Source organism: Macaca nemestrina, chromosome 12 (assembly GCF_043159975.1).
Source record: "Macaca nemestrina isolate mMacNem1 chromosome 12, mMacNem.hap1, whole genome shotgun sequence".
NCBI classification, from domain to species: domain Eukaryota; kingdom Metazoa; phylum Chordata; class Mammalia; order Primates; family Cercopithecidae; genus Macaca; species Macaca nemestrina.
In genome coordinates, this window is record NC_092136.1 from 37,258,436 (window position 1) to 37,283,240 (window position 24,805).

The window sequence follows — 24,805 nt, forward strand, 5'->3', positions numbered from 1 at the left end:
TGATTTTGCAGAGATAATAGTGCTAAGTCTTGAAACATAAGTGGGGTGAGATATAGGTAAATGAACAGCACATAGACATGAAGAGAGGTATGACAAAACATTGTGAGTTAATATGAAAGTAGTTTAGATTTCAAGGAGGGTATGAGAAGACTGCTGTAAAGTTATAAGAGATGACTCTAAAGAAAAGAAAGGCCATATCCTCAATGGCCTCCTGTGGTAAGTAGAAAAGTTTAACTTTATTATGAAAGTAATGGTGCACCATTGAAAACTGTAAGAATTTTACCATAGGAGAAAAAGTCTGTTTTATAGAAGTAGTCATTGAATAGCTAACTTAACTTGATCAATGATATCTTAATCAGCGATATCTTATTATTTTATTTGTCCGATGAAATGTCCATAATGTGTCCTATATAATGAGTACTCTTCCTTCTTGTAATTATTTGTTGTAATGGTATTTTATTTAAATAACATAGTTATTCCATGCTATTTAAAGCATATTGCCTTGGTATTTAATGTTTTTGGGTCCTGACACTTATCTTAAATAAATACTTGTTAATTATCTATCTTTCCTGATAAAGTAAGAAGGCATTATGTTGACCTTTTTATCCAGCTGTAATACCAGAATATGACTTAATATCTGCCCCAAAACAGTGTCTGGAATTGAATTAAATGAGTAACTATGCTAACAGAGAAAATAAGAATGTATATTCCTCAAATAATTTAAATTTGAATTTAGAGTGTGTTTAGTATTTTCCCTGCAAGGAGATTTACTTATCTGATTTCATAGAGGTTTACTTGTCTCTTTATTAGATAATGAGCTCTATCTTGTGGTACAGAGGCGTTATCTTGAGCTTCTGAGCATTCCCCACGCCAAGTCTATTTCCCCATACACAGCAGGCACTAAAATGTACATTGAACTGTGTATTAAATTTGGATTGTATTCTCTCAGGAAAAAAGGAATAAAATACTAAAGTAGATAATCCAATCCAGCAGCTGTTTGTCTCAGTTTTACTTTAAATATCAGGCAAAAATGGGGGTGTCGAGAACAGGAGGATTATACATGTAATTATAGCAAACTCATTTGATTTAATTAGTTGATGATTTAGAGAAAATACAACTATTGTTTTCATTCTTTTAATAACTCAGAAGCCCAAACATGAAGGGTTCTACTAAAATTTTCTCATATGTAATAAAATATATCTCTAAATATGTATTATTTACCCAAGATAAAATGAAGTCTTTCTAGGTATAGTCATTCTTGTACTGAACAAGCTGCTATTCTTATCCTGTACCATATGGATATGCTCAAATGACGTAGGCAATAAAAATGGATTATCTCAAGTTTGTGAAGAGGTAATTCATTTTCTCATAGTTATCATAATATAAATATCATATGCATTTCAAATATACACGTTGACTTTCATGAATCAGTTTTCAAACTTTTAAGCCAAATATTCTAAGAATAAATATATAACAGTACTTAGGAATGGATGCAGAGGTGTTAATAATAATATATAGGTCTATAGTTAAATTTGTATTTGTCAAAAGACAAAAAAAGAGTTTATTTAAAATAAATACTTACAGATTCTGTCTCCTCATGTCAGTAATAAGCTAAAGAGTCAACAATGAATTTAAATGTACAGGTAATGAAGGTGACTCAAGATTTAGCCTTGCAGAATTTTCAGGCTTCAGAACAAGAAATGGCTAAAAATTAAATCTTGTACCTTCTTTACTGAGAAAAAAGTAGCTTTCAGAAATCCAGCAGCATATGAATATAGAAGAGAGTCAAAGAATAGAAGACAGATAAGAAAGAACTTCTGATTGGTTGATGACATTTGTATGATATTAGTTATTTTTATCTAAAGCCAAGAAGTGTGGAAAAACCACAATCAATAAAAAGTAAGTCTGGGGTTAAAAGAAGACAATAATACAGCTCAGTGCAGGAGTATCTGTAACTATTACAGGCTGTCTCAGTCCATTTAGGGTGCTATAACAAAACATCTTAGACTGGGTAATTTATTGAAACAGAAATTTATTTCTCATAGTTCTAGAGGTTGGGAAGTTCAAGATCAAAATGCCAGCAGATTCAGTGTCTGGTGAGGGCATGTGTTCTGCTTAAAAGGGAGCAGATAAGATGTGTCCTCACATGGCAGAAGGACAAAGCAGCTCCCTGCAATCTTTTATAAGAGCATTAATTCCATTCGTGAGGGTAGAACACTCATAACTTAATCACTTCCCCAAAGACCTCACTTCTTAATACTATTAGGTTTCAACACAGGAATCTGGGGGAGACACCAATATTCAGACCACTGCACAGATATAGCCTTCAGTATTTACACTGACAAGGGAAAAAAGTCTATAACAAAAGGCAGATGCCACAGCACTTTGCAAGGTGAGAGAAGTTGAATGGTGTCCCAAGCCTCAAATCTTAAAACAATTCTATCTGTGCATATTAAGGAACCAAGCAGGTAAAGACAGGAAATAATTGCCAATCATCATCTTGGTGTATGCCAGTGAAACTTTCCAAAATCTTAGCATAATGACAATAATAATTAATATAACTATGTATTATCCTACATAATTCTAACAAAGCAACTATAGCTAATATTTATTAAACAATTTTATGATATACAATCTAATTGCATAAACTTATTCAATCTTCATAACATCCCATAAGGTAGGTATTAATAGTACCTCATTTTAAAGGTATAAAAATACAGACTTAGAAAGATTAAGTCATTGATCTAAAAATCTAATAGCTAGAAAGAGGCAGAACTAAGACTCTAAATCAAGACTGTTTGATTCTAAAATCTAAACTACTTTCTCACCTGTGGGGATGGATATTTGAAATAAGCCAGATCCAGATGAGTTCAAAGAGGGAGGAACCAGCTAGGAATAAAGTTTCAGATACCTTGTAAGTCTGCAAAGTTTTTGGCAAAAAATTAAAAATTAAAAAATAACATATCCAAGCAGGGATATGACATATGTTAGACATAGTTTTTTTCTTCAATGAACATTTAATATACAACATGAACAATATATGTGGAATATAGTCAAATAGCATGGTGGTTTTCAAAAAATTTTGATCAAGACTCATAGTCAACAATAAGTTTAACTGCAGTCACATATATACAGAAACTTACAATACATATGTATATGTATATATGTATACATAAAATTCTTTCATTAGAAACAATACTTAATTTAACTTCATATGATGTTCTATGATATTCTTATTCCATTCCATTAAACTCTGATCAGGATCCAACAAAATGATTTCATGACTCATTAAAAAGATATGCTAGACAGTGTTCTAAGCCTAATCCTATTATTTCTAGGAAGTATGTACTATTATTATCTCCATTTTTAAAGATGAGAAAACTGAGTAGCAGAGTGGTTAAGTAACCTATTCAAAGTTTTATACTGAGTAAATAGCAGAGTTGAAGTTAAAAAAAGCTTAGCAGTCTGGTTCCAGAGTTATATGGAAAAGAAGGAAAAGAGCAGTCAGATACTAAAGCGGGTAAGCCTTGAGGTAGACATGAAAGAGCCTTACTGATTACACACAAGGGAGGAGATTCTGAGAAAAAGATAATTACCGAAAGTCTTCTGTGAGAATAAAAATACACGCTGGACTTAAGAACACGGTAAGACTGAACTTATTCCTTGTCTCCTTCCTTATACTGGCTAAGTCAGAAGAATGGGAATTCTTGAGGGTCTCACAAAATGTAGTGTCATAATATTAACTTCAGTTTCACTTATAAACACAAAACATACTTTTATCTTGGAAAAAAAATTGTTTTAATTATTTAGAATACCATTAAAACAGGAAGCCAGAGATCATTAAGACAAAGTAGAATTTCTAATAGAATGATCAGGAAACAAAAATCTAGGCCCAACTATCCTCAGTTTTCAGATACAGCAGCAATTCCTAGCCTTCTAATTGATCTCACTGAATCCTTCCCAATTTTGCCCTCCTCCTACCCATTCTTCACACAAACAAAAAGACTATTCCTTTGAAAATGCAAATATGATCATGTCAGTTCCCTGTTTCAAAAACTTTGGTGCTTTCCCTTTGTTCTTAAGATGAAGTCTAAAATCCCTAACAAGGTCCTGTATAGCCTAGCCCTAACTTACCACTCTGGCCATTCCTCTCCCTTTCTATCATCCATTCACATTACAGTTCTTTCAATATGCCATTCTCAGTTCTGCCAAAGATCTTTGAATATTCTGTTTTCAACACCTCAATTCTCTCTCTTGCCAGATCATCCCTCCCTCTTTCACCTAGCTAACAATCATTGATCTTTCAGGTTCTAACTTGAATTCACATACTCTGGAAGTCTTCCTAGAAGTTCTAAACTAGATTAGATCCTGATATCATATTCCTTAGATCTACTCATTCATAGCCATGATCACAATTTTAATTAAATAACTAGTTGTAAAATTATCTGTTTTCTATCTAATTTCTGCTTACATTGTAAACTCTATGAAGGCATAGCTATAGGTCTTAATCCCTCTGGAACCGTCAGAACTAGCAGATTGCCTGAAAAGTAGATAGTACAATACAAGTTTATGGAATAAACATATATTCCTCAAGCCTTGGGACTATGTTTGGTAGACTAGAGTCAAGTTTTACCTCCTCAAACAAACAGCTTCAGCTTACAAGGCTAACATCTCCTGAGCAAAGGTTACATTTAATAATATTAAATGGGGCAAAATACAATATCCTGTTTTAGTAATGTTTGTGTTACCAAAAATAATGAACAGGTAACAGATCATCATCAATAGTTCAAAATGGTCTAGTTAATTTTTGCAAGATATCTTTTTTCATGCTTGTTTATATTTGTGAAAATTCTTTCACTTTTGACAGTGTATGACAGAACTGACCTCCCATGGTTAGTAAGATTAATAACAACTGTGTCTCATATCTAATCCTAAAAGTCTAAATTTTAGGTTGATAGGGCTGTTTAAGATCATGTATTCTTTTATAAGATTTTTAAACTGGCCTTAGGGTCAAAATGCCTGGGTTTCAGTCTTGACTCTGTTAAACAATGTGACTAAATTGCTTCTTGAATAACATTGTAGTGGTGTAGAAAGAATACAAGCAGCAAACCTGATGCTGATTTCTAGACTTGCCATTGCTCTGGCTTCCTGTGTAAATATGACCGAAAATTAAAAATGGCAGCTTAAAAGAAAGAGAAGGAAAATGATAAACTTCAAGTGCTAGAAAATAAGACTACACAACTTAGATAATGTGGGTAGTTTAGAATATATCATATCATATGAATAAATAGTTTTATAACTCTCTAATTATATTACTATGTTAGCTGGCTTCCCTCTTTTTGCTCCACAGTAATATAATTTGTTTGTTTAATCTTTTCTGAAAACAAAAAAAAAAACAATGGAAGTTCAAATAGTATAAATCACTAAAAGTAGTCCCCAAGGATATGGCAGAATACAGAAAACCTAACTCTTCTTACCAAATGTAAGTCTGAACCCTGATTGAAGGCTGTGGAGTGAGTTAGGAAAAAGGTTAAGAATGTTCCACTCACACCCATTGCCTCAGAGACACAAGAGAGCACCAGAAGGAACCTATTCCTTGATGTATATACTCTGTTCACAAAGAAAATATGGAAATGAAACGATAACAGAAGAAGAAATAAAAATAATTTGGCAGAAAGGAGAAAGTCAACAAATTAAATAAGAAAAGATTTTAAGCAAAGATAACTTCTAATTAGCGGAATTAAAACTTGAACAATATTGACAGTAAAAACCATAAACAACACTACAGAAAATAAAATCCTTAACCCAGAGAATAATCTCAAAGAGATTTTGCAGAATACTGCAGTAAAGTGAAAATAGCTGAAAACACTAAGAGATTAAATAAAACACATGTAGGATAGATAATATATATCTAACCAACAAATAATGAAGGCTCACAGGGCAGAAAACAGAAATAAGGGTAGAGAGGTTACTAAAACAAAAAGTCATCTTTGTAGACGAAAGACCTGATCCACAGGACAAAAACTGTTCATGGAGTATACAGAAAATTAACTAAAAGTGACCAATCAGTAATATTTCTTAGTACTATTTATAAATATCAAAAATTTTCAAAGAACTGTATCTAATAAGCATCCAGCCTGGGGGTGAAAAGAACAAGTGAGAAACAGATTTCCAAGAAACAGAAAAAAAAAAAAAAAAAAAAAAAAAAACTGGGTTGACCTCAGACTTCTCCACAATACTACAACCAGAAGAACATAAGTGATATCAATAAAATTCCCCAAATTCTATACTCTATCAAGTCATTGCAAATGTAAGAAGGCATGAAAAACACTGTTTTCTCAGGTAAACAAAAGCTCAGATGTATCCTTTCTGCATGTTTACAGAAAAACTACTTAAAGATGTAATCAATTGACTGAGACATGAACCCACATAAGGAATGAAAAATGGAACTGAAAGTATTATAAAACAGCTAGTAGGCTCATTGAAATAAATTAAAATGGCCTAACTATAAAGAATTATTTTAGATAATACAGCCAAAAATGTAAATGCTAACTAACAGTTATCATAAGAGTAGACATTAATATCTAAATCCCAAGATAGTATTTAAAGAGCCAAAGAGTAGGGTAGCAGAAGAAGAAGAAAAACAAATAAAGGAGTATTACTTTATCACCTTACATGACAGTGGTTAATCAATAAATATTATTTTAAAAGCATACTTAAAAAAGTATTTAAATACTTTTTATCTTAAAAAATGCTAAAGTCAGTGATGAGTAAATTAAAAAAATAAAAGGAATGTCATTAAATCACTAGTGAAGAGGTAAAATCAAATATATATAATGGACATAAGAAATTATAAAAGTTCAATAAAACACAAAAATTAAAAATACAAAAGAAGGTAACAGCGGTGTATCCTGATATAATTACCCTTTTACAGAAAACACACTCAGATTTGTTTGCCCAAAACACATCGGATATTTGCTGCTTATTAAATCATCAACTATATGAATATAGATAAGAGTATATAAGAATTAGGGTTTTAATAAATTAAGTTACAATTATATGATAAAAATACCCTACAATCAATAAAATCGTGTTTTAAAATAATTTAATTAAAGAGGAATGTGCTGATAATATATAAGTAGACTCCATTTAGCAAAATATATATACATGTGTCATATATGAACATATATGCATAGATAACCAAAGTAATTAGAAGGAAGTATTCCAACTTGCTTACACTGGTGTTAGTTCTATGAATTATTTTAAATTTTTTCTCAGTACTTTCCTGTATTTTATAATTTTAATTTAGAAAAAAATTAACTAAGAAACACAAAATACCAGATTAAGTGGAAAGATATATCAGGCTTCTGGATTGCGATACAGAATAAAGATGTCATTTCTTTATAAGGCAGTTATGCATTTAATATAATTAATCAAAATGGATTTTAAACTTTGCCATGATATTCTAACATTTTACAAGTACAAAAAGTGAAAGTGCCCCAAAAAAATTCAAACAGGAAGGAGTATACATAATGAAATACTGACGACCAGAAACATGGAATGAAATACACAAAATCACTAACCCTGATTACCTAAAGTGGTAGAATTATGGGTGAGTTTATATTTTTCTATTATAAATTTACCCCAGTACACATAGCTTCTTTTATGAAATGTTGAAAATAACAGCTTATTATCTTTTTAGAAACCACTTAAAATTATAGTAAAATGATGGAATGCTTTTTATTTTCTTTATACATATCTATATTCTGTAAACTTAGTATACATAGTATGTATTATTCCTAAATTCAGAAGATAAAAAACTTTGGTTTTTAAAATTGTCTTCCAATATCCATCTTCCACTACATTAAAAAGTCAACCAACAACTCACTGCTCCAATTTAAATGTGTTTCCTCTTATACAGTCTTCAGAGGCAATAGCAAAAAGTTTCAGTCTTCAAACAACAGGTGATCTGACATGTCATCTTTTCTGAAAGAGCTAAAATGGATTAGCCTAAAACTCAGCCTTCCCATGAATTGCTCAGTTTTCTGTAAAAATGTTAGTTTCTATTTCTGACTTAGTTTTGACACAGTAAAGGACAAGGGATTTTTTTTAAGAGAAACTTAACTCCTCTTTTAGAATAATAGCAAAATAAATAAAAGAAAAAAATTACTATATTTCTTCAAAAGGTGTTTACTTTAAAATGACGAAATGTTTCATTGTGTGCTCTGCTACAGGTTGCAATTACATAAATACTTTTACGAAGATATGTAATCTATCTATCTACCCTTTCAACCAGCTATCCATCTATCCATTATTCCCGGAAATACTCCCAAACACAAATGTGTGTTTTTCTCTCTCATGCATACTTTATTTTACTACTATATATGTGGATATGAACAAATTATATATATAGCATTACTCTGAATTTTCTATTTTGCATAAATATGCAGAGATGTAATCATAAAATCTCTGGGTTTTTCTTAATCATTGTTTTCTCTTTCCCTGAATGTCCCTCAATTGTTAATCCTGTCTTTCTCAAGTTCTCCATGATTATATACACACAAGCAATGTATGTATAAAGTTTGTAGGAAATGTAAAAAAACATGTTTCCTTAGATATTCTTTTACTTAGATGGAATAGATTCTAGGCAGATTATGTGCTTTATATTAAAAGATGTCCACCCAAATTAGATGAAAATATCTTTTTCTGCATATCCTCACTAGCAAAATTATGCTTTTTAGTGTATTACACCATTATTATTTTGATTGCTCTCATTATTGCTACTGAATTGGAGCATCCTTTCAGTTTAATCTTCTATGAATCACCCTTCTGTATGTTTTGTTGTCTGCTCTCTAGTTTTGTAAGAACTTATCCTATATAATAGATACCAATCTTTTTCCTATCTTCTATATTCCTAACATTTATTTTTCAAATTAGCTGTTAGAAATTAACAAACTATTCTTGCTTTATGTTTTTTAAAATTACATAAACATATTTACAGATTTATGATTTCTAGTCTTAAGAAGTTTCTCACTCCTAGATTGTGTATATAGTCTCTCCAATTTTCTCATAGAACTTGTATATTCAAATTTTCACAAATTTTTTACACCATCTAGAAGTTTTTCTTGAATCCAAATTTTAATATGGGTCAATTTTATTTTCCTCAAATCTGACAGGCATTGTAACAGCATCATTTTTTAATAATGCACCATTTTCTCAATGAATTAAAATATTTTTATCTTCAATTAAATGCCTTTATTTAGCAGAATCAATTTTTGGATTATTTCCTCCACTAAGCCACTTGCCTATTCTTGTATCAATATTGTATTGATTCATTACAGTGATTTTATCGTGTAATCTTACATCTAGTAAGGCAGGTTTCCTCTTACTTTTTAATTAAAAAAACATCTTGTCACTTTTTGCCCCATATAAACTAAGGATCACATCATCCAAATTTAATGAACAAAGTAATTTACATGTACAATACATGTATATATGAATTTTGGGAGTATTAGCTCTTTTTATTTGTATTCTTTCTGATCTGTCTATCCATCCATGCATTCATGCATCCATCCATCCATCTTGAGACAGGATCTTGCTCTGTCACCAAGGTTGGAGTGCAATGGCATGACTAGGGCCCACTGCAATCTCAACCTCCTGAGTCCCACCACAGCCTCCTGAGTACCTGGGACTACAGGTGCGCACCACCATTTCTCTGTAAGAAACAGTGTCTCACTATGTTGCCAGGACTGGTCTCTTAACTCCTGGGCTCAAGAGATCCTCTGGCTTTGGCCTCACAAAGTGGTGGGGTTGCAGGCATGATCCTCTTCACTCCATCCTCTTTTTATAATATTAATTCTCTCTACCTCAAATATGTCTTCCCTTTTGTTCAAATGTTCTTGTATGCCCTTCAAAAAATTATAGTTTTCCCACTTGGAAGTGTGCTTTTTGTTAAATTTATTACTAAATATTTTATATAATTTTAGGTGCTTTTGTGAATAGAATATTTTTCCCCATTTCCCTTTCTAGGTACTGCTGGGGCTCAGAAAGCAATAGCCCCAAGTGAAAGCCTAAGAAGCAGCCTCAGAAGCAAAGTTACCTTCTGACCACCTCTTTCCCTCCTGTCTCTCATTTTCCTTAGAGACAAGCCACACTAGAATCCCTCTTCCCCAACGTGGGTCATAGAAACCAGAATCCCTTTCCTCCAAAGCCAGATTTAAAGCACAAAATATTATTCTAACCTCCCCCATAGAAACCAGAACCTTTTTTCTCCAAAGCCAGCTTCAAAGCCTAAAATACTACTCTAACTTCCCCTACTTCTTTCTGTGTAACAGAATAGATGACCCTAAAGAAATTAAGACCCTCATTCCACAGGAGTCCTACCTTCATACCCAGGAGAAAGGAATGATGCATAGAGAGACCTTATTGAGTTCCCCCAACTCAGCCAGTTAGTGTTAGACCATATATCCTTTTTGTCCAATCATAGCTCTACATGCTCTCCATACTTTATTGAATTTAAACATAAAAAATGGATAGTTCTCGCTATATCTTTGCATCTTCTTTCTGAAGGACCTTGTGCCATGTAAAACTATGATCAAATAAATTTGTTATTCTTTTCTCTTGTCAACCTCTCTTTGTTATAAGGGTATCAGCTGTGACCCTTATAATAGAAAGGAAATGGCTGACTTTCTTGTTGTCCCTAGAGTTCTTCTATTCTGAATAGAGTTTTAAATTTTTAGCTAAACATCATCTTATTAATTTTATAAGTATTTGGGGTTTTTAACTATTCAGTAAATCATTATAAGAAGAATATTCTAATTAGACTTTGTCAGATCTTGAAAAAATATTGAGAAATATTATTTATAGAAGTTAAATCCTATTTACATCCTAATTTTGTCTTAAATAGTTATAGTACTTCACATTTTAGGAAAATACTGCTTGTCCTTGATTGAGAATATTTTACATTTAAGTAGTTTCCTTAAATGAAATTTTAATAAGAATAGCTAGTTGATTATTGTCATGCTTATCAATCTATCATTGATTAACTACCTGACATGGAACATTCCATCTTCATGAAATAAACTTCATTAGGCCATAGGTATTACTATTTTAATTAAATGAAAGGTGAATTAGACATACTAGTATTTCCTTTCCAATTTTTATATTTCTATACTTCAGCAAACTTAGACATTTTTCCTTTTTATACTATCTCGATCAAGATTTGGTATTAGGCCAGGCATGGTGGCTCATGCCTATAATCCCAGTCCTTTGGGAGGCTGAGGTGGGATGATCACTTGAGCTCAGGAGTTTAAGACCAGCCTGAGCAACATAGGGAGACCTCATCTCTACTAAAAATAAAAAATTAGACAAGTGCATGCCTGTAGTCTCAGCTACTTGAGAGGCTGAGGCAGAAGGGTCAGGAAGCAGAGGCTGCAGTAAGCTATGATGGCATCACTGCACTCCAGCCTGGGCAAAACAGTGAAAACTTGTCTCCAATAAAAAAAAAAGATGGGTATTAAAATTATGCTAGATTCATAATATTAACGGAAATAATTTTCCAAATTTACCATGGTCAGGATTAGGGTAAAAGGCATTGCTATTTCCTCTCTTTTTTTTTTTTTTTTTAAGAATTAAATAACTGCAAATCCATTTGGTCAGGGTGTTTTTTTTCTATATACTTCAGCTACCTTCTGATTTCTATTATGGTGATGACATTCAAATTTTATAACTATTAATCAAGTTTTAATAATTTATATTTTGTTAGGATATCATTCATTTCATCTAGGTTTTGCAAGTTACCAGAGAGCTGCAGTTTTATTATCTTATGATGAACTTATCTTGTGTCTATGGTTGGTCTTCCTTCTCAATCTTAATCACACGTTTTAGCTCTAGAAATCAGGCTCAAAAGTGATTTTGCTATTTTCAAAGACTGATCTCTTGTGATTTCTTTATCCTTTCAATTTTTTTCTTTTCTTTTTTTTTGTTTATAGTTTCCTTGATTCTAGCTTTTATCTGTATTAATTCCTTCTTCACGGCTTACTCTGATCTGCTTCCTTTTTCTTATCTAATTTATTTTGTTTGACAAAGAAATCATTTTGTCAATGAAGTAAAAAAAGTCTCAAGATTTGAGCCAAAGCAGTAATATTTAATAAAATGAGATTGTGAGGCTAGGGATTAGAATACATGTCCCAGGTCTGTCCCCATAAAGTCACTTATGCCTTCTAGCAAATCACTTCATCTCTCTGGCTAATAGTTTCCACATCTATAAACTAAAAAGAATATACAGCCTGATAGTTCCTGTTAGGTTAAAAAAAATTACACATGGTAAAATTTATAAACTTTAAGCTACATTTGAGAAAGTGGAGTGTTTAAAGGAATAAGAGCCATTGAAATCACTGGATTGGGAATCATTGCCTTAAGAAACAACAATATCTTAGGAAAATTCAGTTTTTCTATGACAGTAAAATATGACTGGCCCTCTTTATCTGTGGATCCCACATCAATTGATTCAACTAACTGCAGATCATAAAAAAAGATAGGTGCATCTGTACTGAACATGTACAAAACTTTTTTCCTTGTCATTATTCCCTAAACAATAAAGCATAACAACTGTTTAAACAGTATTTACTTTGTATTAGGTAAGTAACTTAGAGATGATTTGAAGTATATGGGAGGATGTGTGTAGGTTATATGCAAATACTGCACCATTTTATATAAGGGAATTGAGCATCCATGGATTTTGGTATCCACTTCTCCACAAGTACAAAGGGACTGCTGTATAAAAGAGGTCTATACTTCATGCATGTTCACATCATAACCAAGTGAACTCATACAATGTTTCACAAATATGAATGCTCTAATAAAACATCTTATTAAAGAAGGTACATCTAAGTTACACTGCAGAAGACAGATAGATTTAAAATATTAAAAATTAGTACCATGTAATTAAACCACATCTTCATATTATTCTTGGAAGAAATGAAATAATCTGGGGTCAAATGGTAGGCTTCAGGGACTCCATAAATTCTGTGATCTTGCAAACAAAAGCTTATGTGTATTTATATATAGCTTTATGGGGAGAGTTAATCACATTCATTAGATTTGCAAAGAGTTTGGGACCAGAAAGAAACTGTAAATACTATTCTAGATAACGGATTAAACTTTCTATTCTTAGTGTCTAATTAAACTTTTCCATGGTCATATTTTTGGAACTTCACCAAAGAGACCATTTTGCTGTTGAATAGCTACAACTAGTAAAAACTCTAGTCCACATCAAGTCAAAACTTCAACTTTTGATGGGAACTATAGTTCACATCAACTCAAAATTACCTCTCAAATTCCCATCTATTTTCTTGACTCCAGTCTCTGATGAATGACAGAATAAAACAATTTCCCATTCCTGAAAACAGTCCTTTATGTATTTGGAGAGACCCATCTTAGCTCCAAGATATTTTTCTCTTTTAAAATGATGGCTTTAAACAACAAATCATGTAAACTCTACTCCCTAATTCAAAATGTTTCTTTAAAGGCAGATGGTTTTACCACTCATTCATGTAATATTTTATATTTTTAAAAAGTTCTTTAGTTATACATCACTTTTTCTGATAGAAGGGTGGATCACTCTAGATTTATTTGTGAATTTCGGAAAATTCAAAGCAAACAAGTATATTATGTTGATGTATATGTCCCCATGAGTTCTACAGAATTCTCACATACTTATTTACTCTGCTAAATTCTTAGAAATAAACTCATAAAAATGTTTAAAAATTATTTTTTGACTATGAGTTATTGTCAAAATATTATTTGTGGATGGATTCCAAAACATTTTCAGTCTTGTAAGTGGAAGACATTTTTGTATTTCTTTTTATGGATTCAGAAAGGATAACTGAAAAATAGCATTACTTTAAGTGGCACTAAAAATATCACTTACATTAATTATTTTGGGGGAAAAAAATTGAGAAAATATTTAATGGAGTAAAATATAGCCCATGCAAAGCAGAACAAACTCCAAAGTGGTAAGCCAAGCTCTGTAAAACTAAGAACGAAAATCAAATAAATATGCAACGGTATTACTTACGGATACAACTCTGAAAGATGTTCAGCTAATGCATAAGCTGTCGGGTCTCTGTCCAAGGCATACAAAACAATATCTGACTCCTTCTGTAGAATGGCTTTTGTGTGCCCTCCCGAACCAAATGTCATATCTAGAAAAATCTAGCAAACACAGAAAAAGAAAATTACAACTTAGCATAAACAAAACTTATTCTTGACAACTATCTCAATTTCTAGAAGCACACAATGATTTTCAGAGTTGACAGTAAATAGGAAAATAATTACAATGGTTTTGCCTATGGTTGAATTTGTTATATGTGAGATCTGGCTCAATTATGAGTGATCAGTCTAAAAGAACTGATCAGACTATCAGTAAAATAACCTCTGACACAGACTGGCTAATTCAAGACAAATTTATATTTCTCTCTATAAGGTCAAACTGGTCACACTGTTGTGCCCCCAGCTCTTTAATACTTTCCAGCATCCAGCTGGTAATAACATTTTCAATAGTTTCTCATTTGGAGATGGCTTACAATTAGTGTGACTCATTTTATCTCAATTTCTCTTAATGCTTTCTATGAAAATGATACTCAAGAAGAGAAAAGACAGATAGATAGAGAGAATAAACATCCATAATAATAAATAGGCACAGGACAAATCAGATAAAATCTTGAAAACTGACAAACTTACAGATTATATCTGTAATAACAAAATAACAAATATGAACTGAGAAGAAAAAAAAAGCTTTTCAAGTCAAAACACATAGGGTAAATTCCAGGTTTGACATGAAGTATTTATGTCTTTGGGATCGTTACTTAAAGCTGCAAAATTCCAGTGTCTTTAGCATTTAAAAAGAAAATGAAGAAGAAAAGAAGATACTATCACCACCTGCCTAATTGGTAAGGTAACATATCATTTCTTGTGTAAATCAAAATACTTTTAAGAGTGAAACATTTGCCAGTAATAATTTTGCCAGGACAACAGGATAGGATGTACTTGAGTACATATCACTCAATACTTGGCTTATTCCAGATATACAGTATGGTTAATTGAATCTGAATCTATTTCTTGGCTATCTGGCCACACTCCAAAGAGAAAAGTCATGTCACAGCTGAGCAAGAAACCAGACCTGGATTATAAGAAATACATGTGTGTACTAGTTAGTTGATTGTGACTAGTTTGCAACTCAGGACATTCTCCACATATTCCCTTCAAGTTATGCTCTTAGTTTAATGGGACCTTTCAGCAAACTTCATTGGTGTTATGAAAATAAAAACAATTACTCTAATAATATTGACTACAATGACGAATAACATAAGTCTATTGGCTAGATTTAAAAATACATAAACATACAATTTTCTTAAAGTTCATGTGCATAGTACATAAGAAGGGAAATTCCTGTCATAGATTTGAATATATTTCCCTGCTCTGAATGTTTCCACTTATTTCAGAGACAGTGATCGGAAACTGGGCACGCCATTATGCTTTGATTTTTTGGCTCCTATCTACCATGCTGAGTCCCATCCTCTGATCATGTCCTCATAAAAGTTAGCCTGCTATTAAAAGAATAACATGGAAGAAATCTTCTGATCAAAATTAGAGGATGGACATAAAATAGAAAAAGATGTAAATGTGGTAAAAATGTACAAGCATTGCTTTTTAACACAAATGTTTTAGTGTGACTTAACTTTGTACTTCTATCGCTGTCACCATAAAAAGCATGGCTAAATATATTTTTCACCATTTTAAACAATATCTTTTTATTTTTAGAAACACTTAAATCTCAAGATGAAATAATTTCCTTTGCCAGTAACTTATTTTATACATCTATGAATTGGTAAAATCTTCCACTATACATCACATCAATTTAAAAATTTTAAGAAGTTCAACATAATTTAACCGAAGAATTTTTTCCCAGGCAAAATCATAAACTACTTCCTTGTCATGGTATTAATACCAAGCCTTGCTATAACTCTGGATTTAAACTAAAAGTAGATTAAATAAAACAATTTAGATATGATTACCCTTATTCCAAGACAAGAAAGTCCCAATCAGTATTTAAAGAAAAATCATCATCATTAGCAATATTCTGAAAAATGTGATTATAATTTACATGATTATTTTTAATATATCATGATTATGTCCTCGTAGATGTACTGACAATCAAGAAAGTTTCCACAGGGGGAAAAAAAATCTGTTACTACTAGTTAAGTGTAACACAGAAAGCAAAAAGCAGCAGACAAATGGAATTTGTGAAACTAGAGGTAAAACCCACCATATGTCCTGAGTTAATACGTGATTGGAGCCATCAACTCTCATTTTTACAATTCTAGTATTCATTGTTCATCACATGTAATAGTGACATCTAGGCCTCATGAGCCAACCAGCACTACAATTAAAAAGGGAGCCAATTAGTTTTCGCCTTCCTCTAGGTCACTAACATAAGACCACAGTTTAAAATCTGTATGAGTTGCAAATAAAAAAAGCAACTGGTCAATTTTTGTGGTTAACAAAGAAATGCACAAGAACAAATAAATCTGAATGTTTCAAAGTAACCCTTCTATGGATCTCATCTATACATATATTCCAAATGTATATTTTGTGCTCCAAACATACATGGAACTCTTTCTTTGAAATTACCTGATATAATTTATCCATAAAACAAAACTCACATTGTAATACTAAGTTTATTCTGGTTATTTAACTGACAACCTGTATAACCCTAAACAAAACACTTGAATTCTTTAAGTCTCAATTGTTTCATCTAAGAATAAATGGGAATAAAAGGTACCCCCGTTTATCTCACAGAGATTTATAAAGATTACCTTATGTCATCATTACAATCACGAAGGAGATGTCATTAGATGTTATATATACATTTCACAAACTAAGACTGCACTAAACTAGTAAGTGGCAAATGCAGGAATTGAATAAAGATGAATCTGGGCTTAAAACCTGTGTTCTTTCACACACCTCTCTGTCTTATTAAGTCATAAAGTCTATATCTGCATACTGCTTTATGGTTTACCGAGCATCGATGTTTTCCTACTCCACTAAAAAATGCTCCATGAGGGAATTAGACAACTGGCATTATATCCATTTTTACAAAAAAAAAAAAAAAAAAGGGAAAACTTAGGTGCAGAGAGAAAATGTGACTTGATTAAGATCCTATTACTAGTAAGTGAGGGGAAGTGAACTCTAAACTAGGTCTCGCCAACACTAAATTCTCTGTTCTTTCTGAAGAGTGAAAGAAGAAGAAAAGGCAAAAGTGAAAGAAAGAACAAAAAATGTAAGACATGATTGGGGTTCAGAATCAAAATGAAAGTGAATTAAGTAAAAAAAATTACAAACCAGCATTTGAGGAAAATGATTCCTGATTTCTACAATCCCCCAACTTTACCTCCAACTTAATATGGCAGCATCAGTGCAAAACAGTAGGTGCTAAGTAATGTGATATAAATAAAGGAGCTCAGTCTCCCAAGGTAACTATGTTAAAGGTAACAATTTTCATTTGTGCATTTGAGTCTAGAAACATTCTTCAAAATATAAGACTCATTACCACAGGACCATATAAAGTAGTTATAATTCAGCTCGAGATGTCCAAGATTTTTAGAGTCATTTAACATCAATGTATTCCTAATATTGCCAATTGATTCATTAATTAATGATGTTATTAATTTTATTATTTAACTCTTTTGCACCATGTTTTTATTTGCTGATCACTCTCCTTTACATTTGAAATAAGAAAACTAATAGGCTAGTTCTTTTTAATCAAATGCAACTAAATGTCATTTTATCCCCTATGTTCTTCAAATATGGACAGACACAGACACCATATTTCACAGGTCAAAGGGACATAACAGACTATTCCACCCCCTCCTTTTACTTATGAGGAAACCAAGGCCTGGAGAGGTTACCTGGTAGCTAGTTGGGGCAAAGCTAATAGTAAAATGTAGATCCTATGTCCTTTCTACATCATCTCCTAAAACTTACCCACTGAAATTATATAATCACATTGAAATATAAACAACTGTTTCTTCAAAAAGTTTTCTCTTTCTTAATATGAAGATACATAGGTAAACACTGTTCCTATACAATGATTCTTCCAATACAGTTAAAAACAACCAGTGTTCTACCAATCTAATTTTTTAAGTCTTTTAATTCAAACCTGTTAATTAAGTCTCCAAGAAAGATAATTATTTTGTATATGGTTTGGTATAAATGTCCACCTATTATCTGTAACAGTTACTGATGAGGACTGACTTACTGACAGGTTACACATTCCAATTTGATTTTGAAATTTAAAAATGATTTTTAAAATCATAGACTCATAGGTGGTTAGAGCAATCAGGACCCATGGAAATAATGCACGTTTAATTCCTTTACTGTACATACTGTTCCACCTTTCTAAAGAATACATAGCTCTATAGTTTCACATCTCTCAAATTTGATATCCTTTAAGACTCATCTCAGACTCCTCTCTGGAGTTGGAGATTGACAGAAATCAAGGCATTGGCCCAAGATCATCTTGCAGAGACTAGATAATTATTTATTTTTTTCAATCCAATCATTCTAATCATTGAAATTTTCACACTGGAACAACACTGTCAAAAATTGAACATGAAAACATTTTTAGCCATAAACAGTATGAGGGCGGATCTTCCAATTTCATTTTCCTAATGTTGATTAGTCATTTTCAATCTGTGGAAGATTTTTAATAGTAAGTTCCCATCTTAATTTGGAAACAATATGGCCTGACTTCACTTTAAAACTTCATCCTATGAATATTTTCTGGCAATTGCTAATTTTGAATTTTTAGAATTAAAGTGCTTTTGAAAAAATTTCACTTAAACTTCACCTATTTACAACTAGTTTCATTTTGGAGTACTGAAATGTGAGAAGCGCATGCTTAACTGTATGGATTTTTTTTTTCAGGAGGTAATTAAAAATGTTGGGCATTAATTAATCTGTGTATTTATTGAGCATTCAGTATAGAAGAGACGATAACAGGTAGATATTACATTATAGGCCTTCCAGTCTTGTGAGGGACTTTAGACATGGAAACAAACAGCTATAAGCCTAGTTAAAAAAAAAAAAATCAGCAATATAAGAAAGATATACATAACATTCCATAAGGAGTCAAAAACCAGAAATTTATTCCAGTCAGTGGCAAGATGGACTAAACTGGAGGAGGGTACAATTCAACTGATCTTTGAATGCTAAGCAGAACTCACAGTTCATCCTGTCTTCTCATTCTCCCATATACTCCAAACTCAACTGGTTACCAAATCCTGTTGATTTTACCAGATCTTGAATACTTGCACCCCCAGTTTAATTTAGGCCTCCATATTCCCATGCTTTACTATTGAAATAGGCCCACAATTCATACCAATTCCTCTAATTTCACTTCTACTTTTTCTTACTACACGTTAACAGGCTATCCTATCTTACATAAAATTTTAGCATGTCACATCTGCATTTAAATTCCCTCAATGGCTCTCCAAAGCTACAGGATAGAGTCTAAACTTCTGGGCATAATGGGTAATATTCTTCATATTCTAGCCTTTGCATTTCTTTCCAATATCATCTCCCACTACTCTCAAAAATGAATTTTACAACATATTTTCTAGCCATACAGAATATGTGAAATTGTCAAATATGCCAAGATGTCTCATGTCTTCTCTCCCTTTTTGCTTTGTCCCATCTTTGTCAAATTTTATTCCCAAACAATTATGACAGTCCTAATATATCCACAGCATTGTTCTAAAAACTAGAAATACAACAGTGGGCCAAAGTAGATATGGTCTCTGGTCTCATATAGTGATCCAACAGAAATACAAACTACCATCAGAGAATACTATAAACATCTCTATGCAAATAAACTAGAAAATGTAGAAGAAATGGATAAATTCCTGGACACACACACACACCCTCCCAAGACTAAACCAGGAAGAAGTCGAGTCCCTGAACAAACCAGCTGCCTCTGAAATTGAGGCAGTAATTAATAGCCTACCAACCAAAAGAAGCCCAAGACCACGTGGGTTCACAGTCAAACTCTACCAGAGGTATAAAGAGGAGCTGGTACCATTCCTTCTGAAGCTATTATAAACAATTGAAAAGTTGGGACTCCTCCCTAACTCATTTTATGAAGCCAGCATCATCCCTGATATCAAAACAAGGCAGAGAAAAGAAAACTTCAGGCCAGGCCGGGTGCGGTGGCTCAAGCCTGTAATCCCAGCACTTTGGGAGGCCGAGACGGGCGGATCACAAGGTCAGGAGATCGAGACCATCCTGGCTAACATGGTGAAACCCCGTCTCTACTAAAAATACAAAAAACTAGCCGGGCGAGGTGGCGGGCGCCTGTAGTCCCAGCTACTTGGGAGGCTGAGGCAGGAGAATGGCGTAAACCCGGGAGGCGGAGCTTGCAGTGAGCTGAGATCTGGCCACTGCACTCCAGCCTGGGCGACAGAGCGAGACTCTGTCTCAAAAAAAAAAAAAAAAAAAGAAAACTTCAGGCCAATATCCCTGATGAACATCGATGATAAAATCCTCAATAAAATACTGGCAAACCGAATCCAGCAGCACATCAAAAAACTTGTCCACCATGATGAAGTTGGCTTCATCCCTGGGATGCAAGGCTGGTTCAACATAATCCATCACATAAACAGAACCAGTGACAAAAACCACATGATTATCTCAATAGATGCACAAAAGGCCTGTGATAAAATTCAACATCCCTTCATGTTAAAAACTCTCAATAAAATGTATTAATGGAACATATCTCAAAATAATAACAGCTATTTATGACAAACCCACAGTAAACATCATATTGAATGGGCAAAAGCTGGAAGCATTCCCTTTGAAAACCAGTACAAGACAACAAGATAAGGATGCCCTCTCTCACCACTCCTATTCAACATAGCATTGGAAGTTCTGCAGGGCAATCAGGCAAGAGAAAGAAATAAAGGGAATTCAAGTAGGAAGAGAGAAAGTCAATTTGTCTCTGTTTGAAGATGACATGATTTTATATTTAGAAAACCCCATCATCCCAGCACCATAACTCAAGCGATAAGCAACTTCAGCAAAGTATGAGCATACAAAATCAATGTGCAAAAATCACAAGCATTCCTTTACACCAACAACAGACAATCAGAGAGCTAAATCATGAATGAACTCCCATTCACAATCATTACAAAGAGAATAAAATACCTAGGAATACAGATAAAAATAATTTCTTAAGGACAAAAAAATATTTAACTGCTCACAATATTACATGGCTGGTAGGGTGTGAGAAAATAGTGAAGACCTGAAGGCTTCCACTAGCGTAACACCCAGATAAGAAAAAAAACAGCTGAATGGGCATCAGGAATGAAGAGTAATAATAACAACTATGTATGTTACATTTATGGAAGCTTTATGACAAGCACAATGCTAAATATTTTATCTGTACCATTCATTCATTTTATACATAGGCATAAAAACACACACATACACACTTTCAGTTAATTCAGTAATTCTCAAAGCTATACTCTGAGGTAAGTCACTATTATTATCATCACTATTTTACAAAGAAAGGGAGGTTTAGGAAGAGTTAAGTAAATTGTTTGAAGTACAGCTAATGAGTGGCAGAGACGGATTTCAAAAACAATTCTGTCTCCTGCCCACCTGCATGAATACCTACTTTGCTTTTTCATAGAGGTAGAATGAATTAGATGTGGTGAGTGGAGAAGTGAAATAAAAAATAATCACAAAGCATGCCATCTGGATAACTTGGAAGATAACAGATACAATTATGCAATTACTATGCGCCAGCACTCACTATGATAAACCCTTTAAAAAGTCAACTTTGGGAGGCCAAGGCAGGTGGATCACCTGAGGTCAGGAGTTTGAGACCAGCCTGACCAACATGGTAAAACCCGTCTCTACTAAAATTACAAAAAATTACCCAGGCATGGTGGTGGGTGCCTGTAATAACAGCTACTCAGGAGGCTGGGGCAGCAGAATCGCTTGCTCCTGGGAGGAGGAGGTTGCAGTGAGCCGAGATCGTGTCATTGCACTCCAGCCTAGGCGACAAGAGCAAGACTCTATCTCAAAAAAAAAAAAAAAGTCAATTTAATTCTTACAACAACCTGAAAGATGGATAATGTAATCCCATTTTACAGATGAGTATATTGTAGCCACTTACTTCAAAAAACATGACTTGATAGCACAATTAGAGATAGACGCAGAAATAAGCATTTTTTTCCCTCCCAGCTGCCACCTCTCAATTAGTGTTACAGTAGCCAAGAAGCAAATTCTTACTCCAGAAGAGAGAAAATTAAGAGCATTAAAACATATAGGCATATTAAGAGAGAAAATTAGGCATTTTAAAAGAAACCTCTTAAAGAGGTTTAAGAATTTCATGTGGCAATAGAATAATTCTTTATAGTAAACTTGGAACCGTGAAGTGAAGGGATTGCTGGATACAGATTTTGAAGAGAATCTACAAATATAAGAAAAATTGAAATCTACAAATATAAGAGGGCTAACTATAACAGCATTAATCCACAGTAAGATCAAGAAGGTTGGTTTATAACGATGCTTAAAAACACCAAGTTCTAAGTATACTTTTAAAAGATCATCCTAATCAAAAACATTGATTCATGTAAAAAACAAAAAATTAAATTAAATTACCTTCACTATATATACAATTCATGGGATTCAGCCTTTGGGAATATTGCACCTCCAAACAAGGTCAACCTGGCACACATTTGACAACAGAGGCACACTCCTTTGACATAATTAGTGAGGTAAATGTTAAGAGAGAGATGAGCTAGTATGACAAGTTTATTTGGATATTTTAAAAAATCACTAAAAAGAGTTCATAATGCCCCTGAAATGTTTGTAATTGCTAAGACAAGCTATTGTTCTATCATTGTGTGCTGAATCACTCAAGACTCTATCACTGACTTCTTTTTTTTTTTTTTTAATTTATTTATTATGATTATACTTTAAGTTGTAGGGTACATGTGCATAACGTGCAGGTTTGTTACATATGTATACTTGTGCCATGTTGCTGTGCTGCACCCATCAACTCATCAGTTACAGGTATAACTCCCAATGCAATCACTCCCCCCTCCCCCCTCCCCATGATAGGCCCCGGTGTGTGATGTTACCCTTCCTGAGTTCGAGTGATCTCATTGTTCAGTTCCCACCTATGAGTGAGAACATGCGGTGTTTGGTTTTCTGTTCTTGTGATAGTTTGCTAAGAATGATGGATTCCAGCTGCATCCAAGTCCCTACAAAGGACTCAAACTCATCCTTTTTTATGGCTGCATAGTATTCCATGGTGTATATGTGCCACATTTTCTTAATCCAATTTGTCACTGATGGACATTTGGGTTGATTCCAAGTCTTTGCTATTGTGAATAGTGCCGCAATAAACATACGTGTGCATGTGTCTTTATAGCAGCATAATTTATAATCCTTTGGGTATATACCCAGTAATGGGATGGCTGGGTCATATGGTACATCTAGTTCTAGATCCTTGAGGAATCGCCATACTGTTTTCCATAATGGTAGAACTAGTTTACAATCCCACCAACAGTGTAAAAGTGTTCCTATTTCTCCACATCCTCTCCAGCACCTGTTGTTTCCTGACTTTTTAATGATTGCCATTCTAACTGGTGTGAGATGGTATCTCATTGTGGTTTTGATTTGCATTTCTCTGATGGCCAGTGATGATGAGCATTTTTTCATGTGTCTGTTGGCTGTATGAATGTCTTCTTTTGAGAAATGTCTGTTCATATCCTTTGCCCACTTTTTGATGGGGTTGTTTGTTTTTTTCTTGTAAATTTGTTTGAGTTCTTTGTAGGTTCTGGATATTAGCCCTTTGTCAGATGAGTAGATTGCAAAAATTTTCTCCCATTCTGTAGGTTGCCTGTTCACTCTGATGGTAGTTTCTTTTGCTGTGCAGAAGCTCTTTAGTTTAATGAGATCCCATTTGTCAATTTTGGCTTTTGCTGCCGTTGCTTAACCACATGATTATCTCAATTGATGCAGAAAAGGCTTTTGACAAAATTCAACAGCCCTTCATGCTAAAAACGCTCAATAAATTCGGTATTGATGGAAGGTACCTCAAAATAATAAGAGCTATTTATGACAAACCCACAGCCAATATCATACTGAATGGGCAAAAACTGGAAAAATTCCCTTTGAAAACTGGCACAAGACAGGGATGCCCTCTCTCACCACTCCTATTCAACATAGTGTTGGAAGTTCTGGCTAGGGCAATCAGGCAAGAGAAAGAAATCAAGGGTATTCAGTTAGGAAAAGAAGAAGTCAAACTGTCCCTGTTTGCAGATGACATGATTGTATATTTAGAAAACCCCATTGTCTCAGCCCAAAATCTCCTTAAGCTGATAAGCAACTTCAGCAAAGTCTCAGGATACAAAATTAATGTGCAAAAATCACAAGCATTCTTATACACCAGTAACAGACAAACAGAGAGCCAAATCAGGAATGAACTTCCATTCACAATTGCTTCAAAGAGAATCAAATACCTAGGAATCCAACTTACAAGGGATGTAAAGGACCTCTTCAAGGAGAACTACAAACCACTGCTCAGTGAAATCAAAGAGGACACAAACAAATGGAAGAACATACCATGCTCATGGATAGGAAGAATCAATATCGTGAAAATGGCCATACTGCCCAAGGTAATTTATAGATTCAATGCCATCCCCATCAAGCTACCAATGAGTTTCTTCACAGA

General features: G+C 33.4%; 1 protein-coding gene across 6 annotated transcripts in view; it reads right to left on the bottom strand.

Moving 5' to 3' along the window:
- LOC105471466 (methyltransferase 15, mitochondrial 12S rRNA N4-cytidine) overlaps positions 1-24,805 on the bottom strand; it is a 258,987-nt gene that overhangs the window by 136,264 nt on the left and 97,918 nt on the right. For all 6 annotated transcript variants that reach the window (XM_071074945.1, XM_071074942.1, XM_071074944.1 and 3 more), the window contains one exon: positions 14,078-14,214. In XM_071074945.1, coding sequence (XP_070931046.1) covers positions 14,078-14,214 — 137 coding nt within the window. The remainder of the gene's footprint in view (positions 1-14,077; positions 14,215-24,805) is intronic.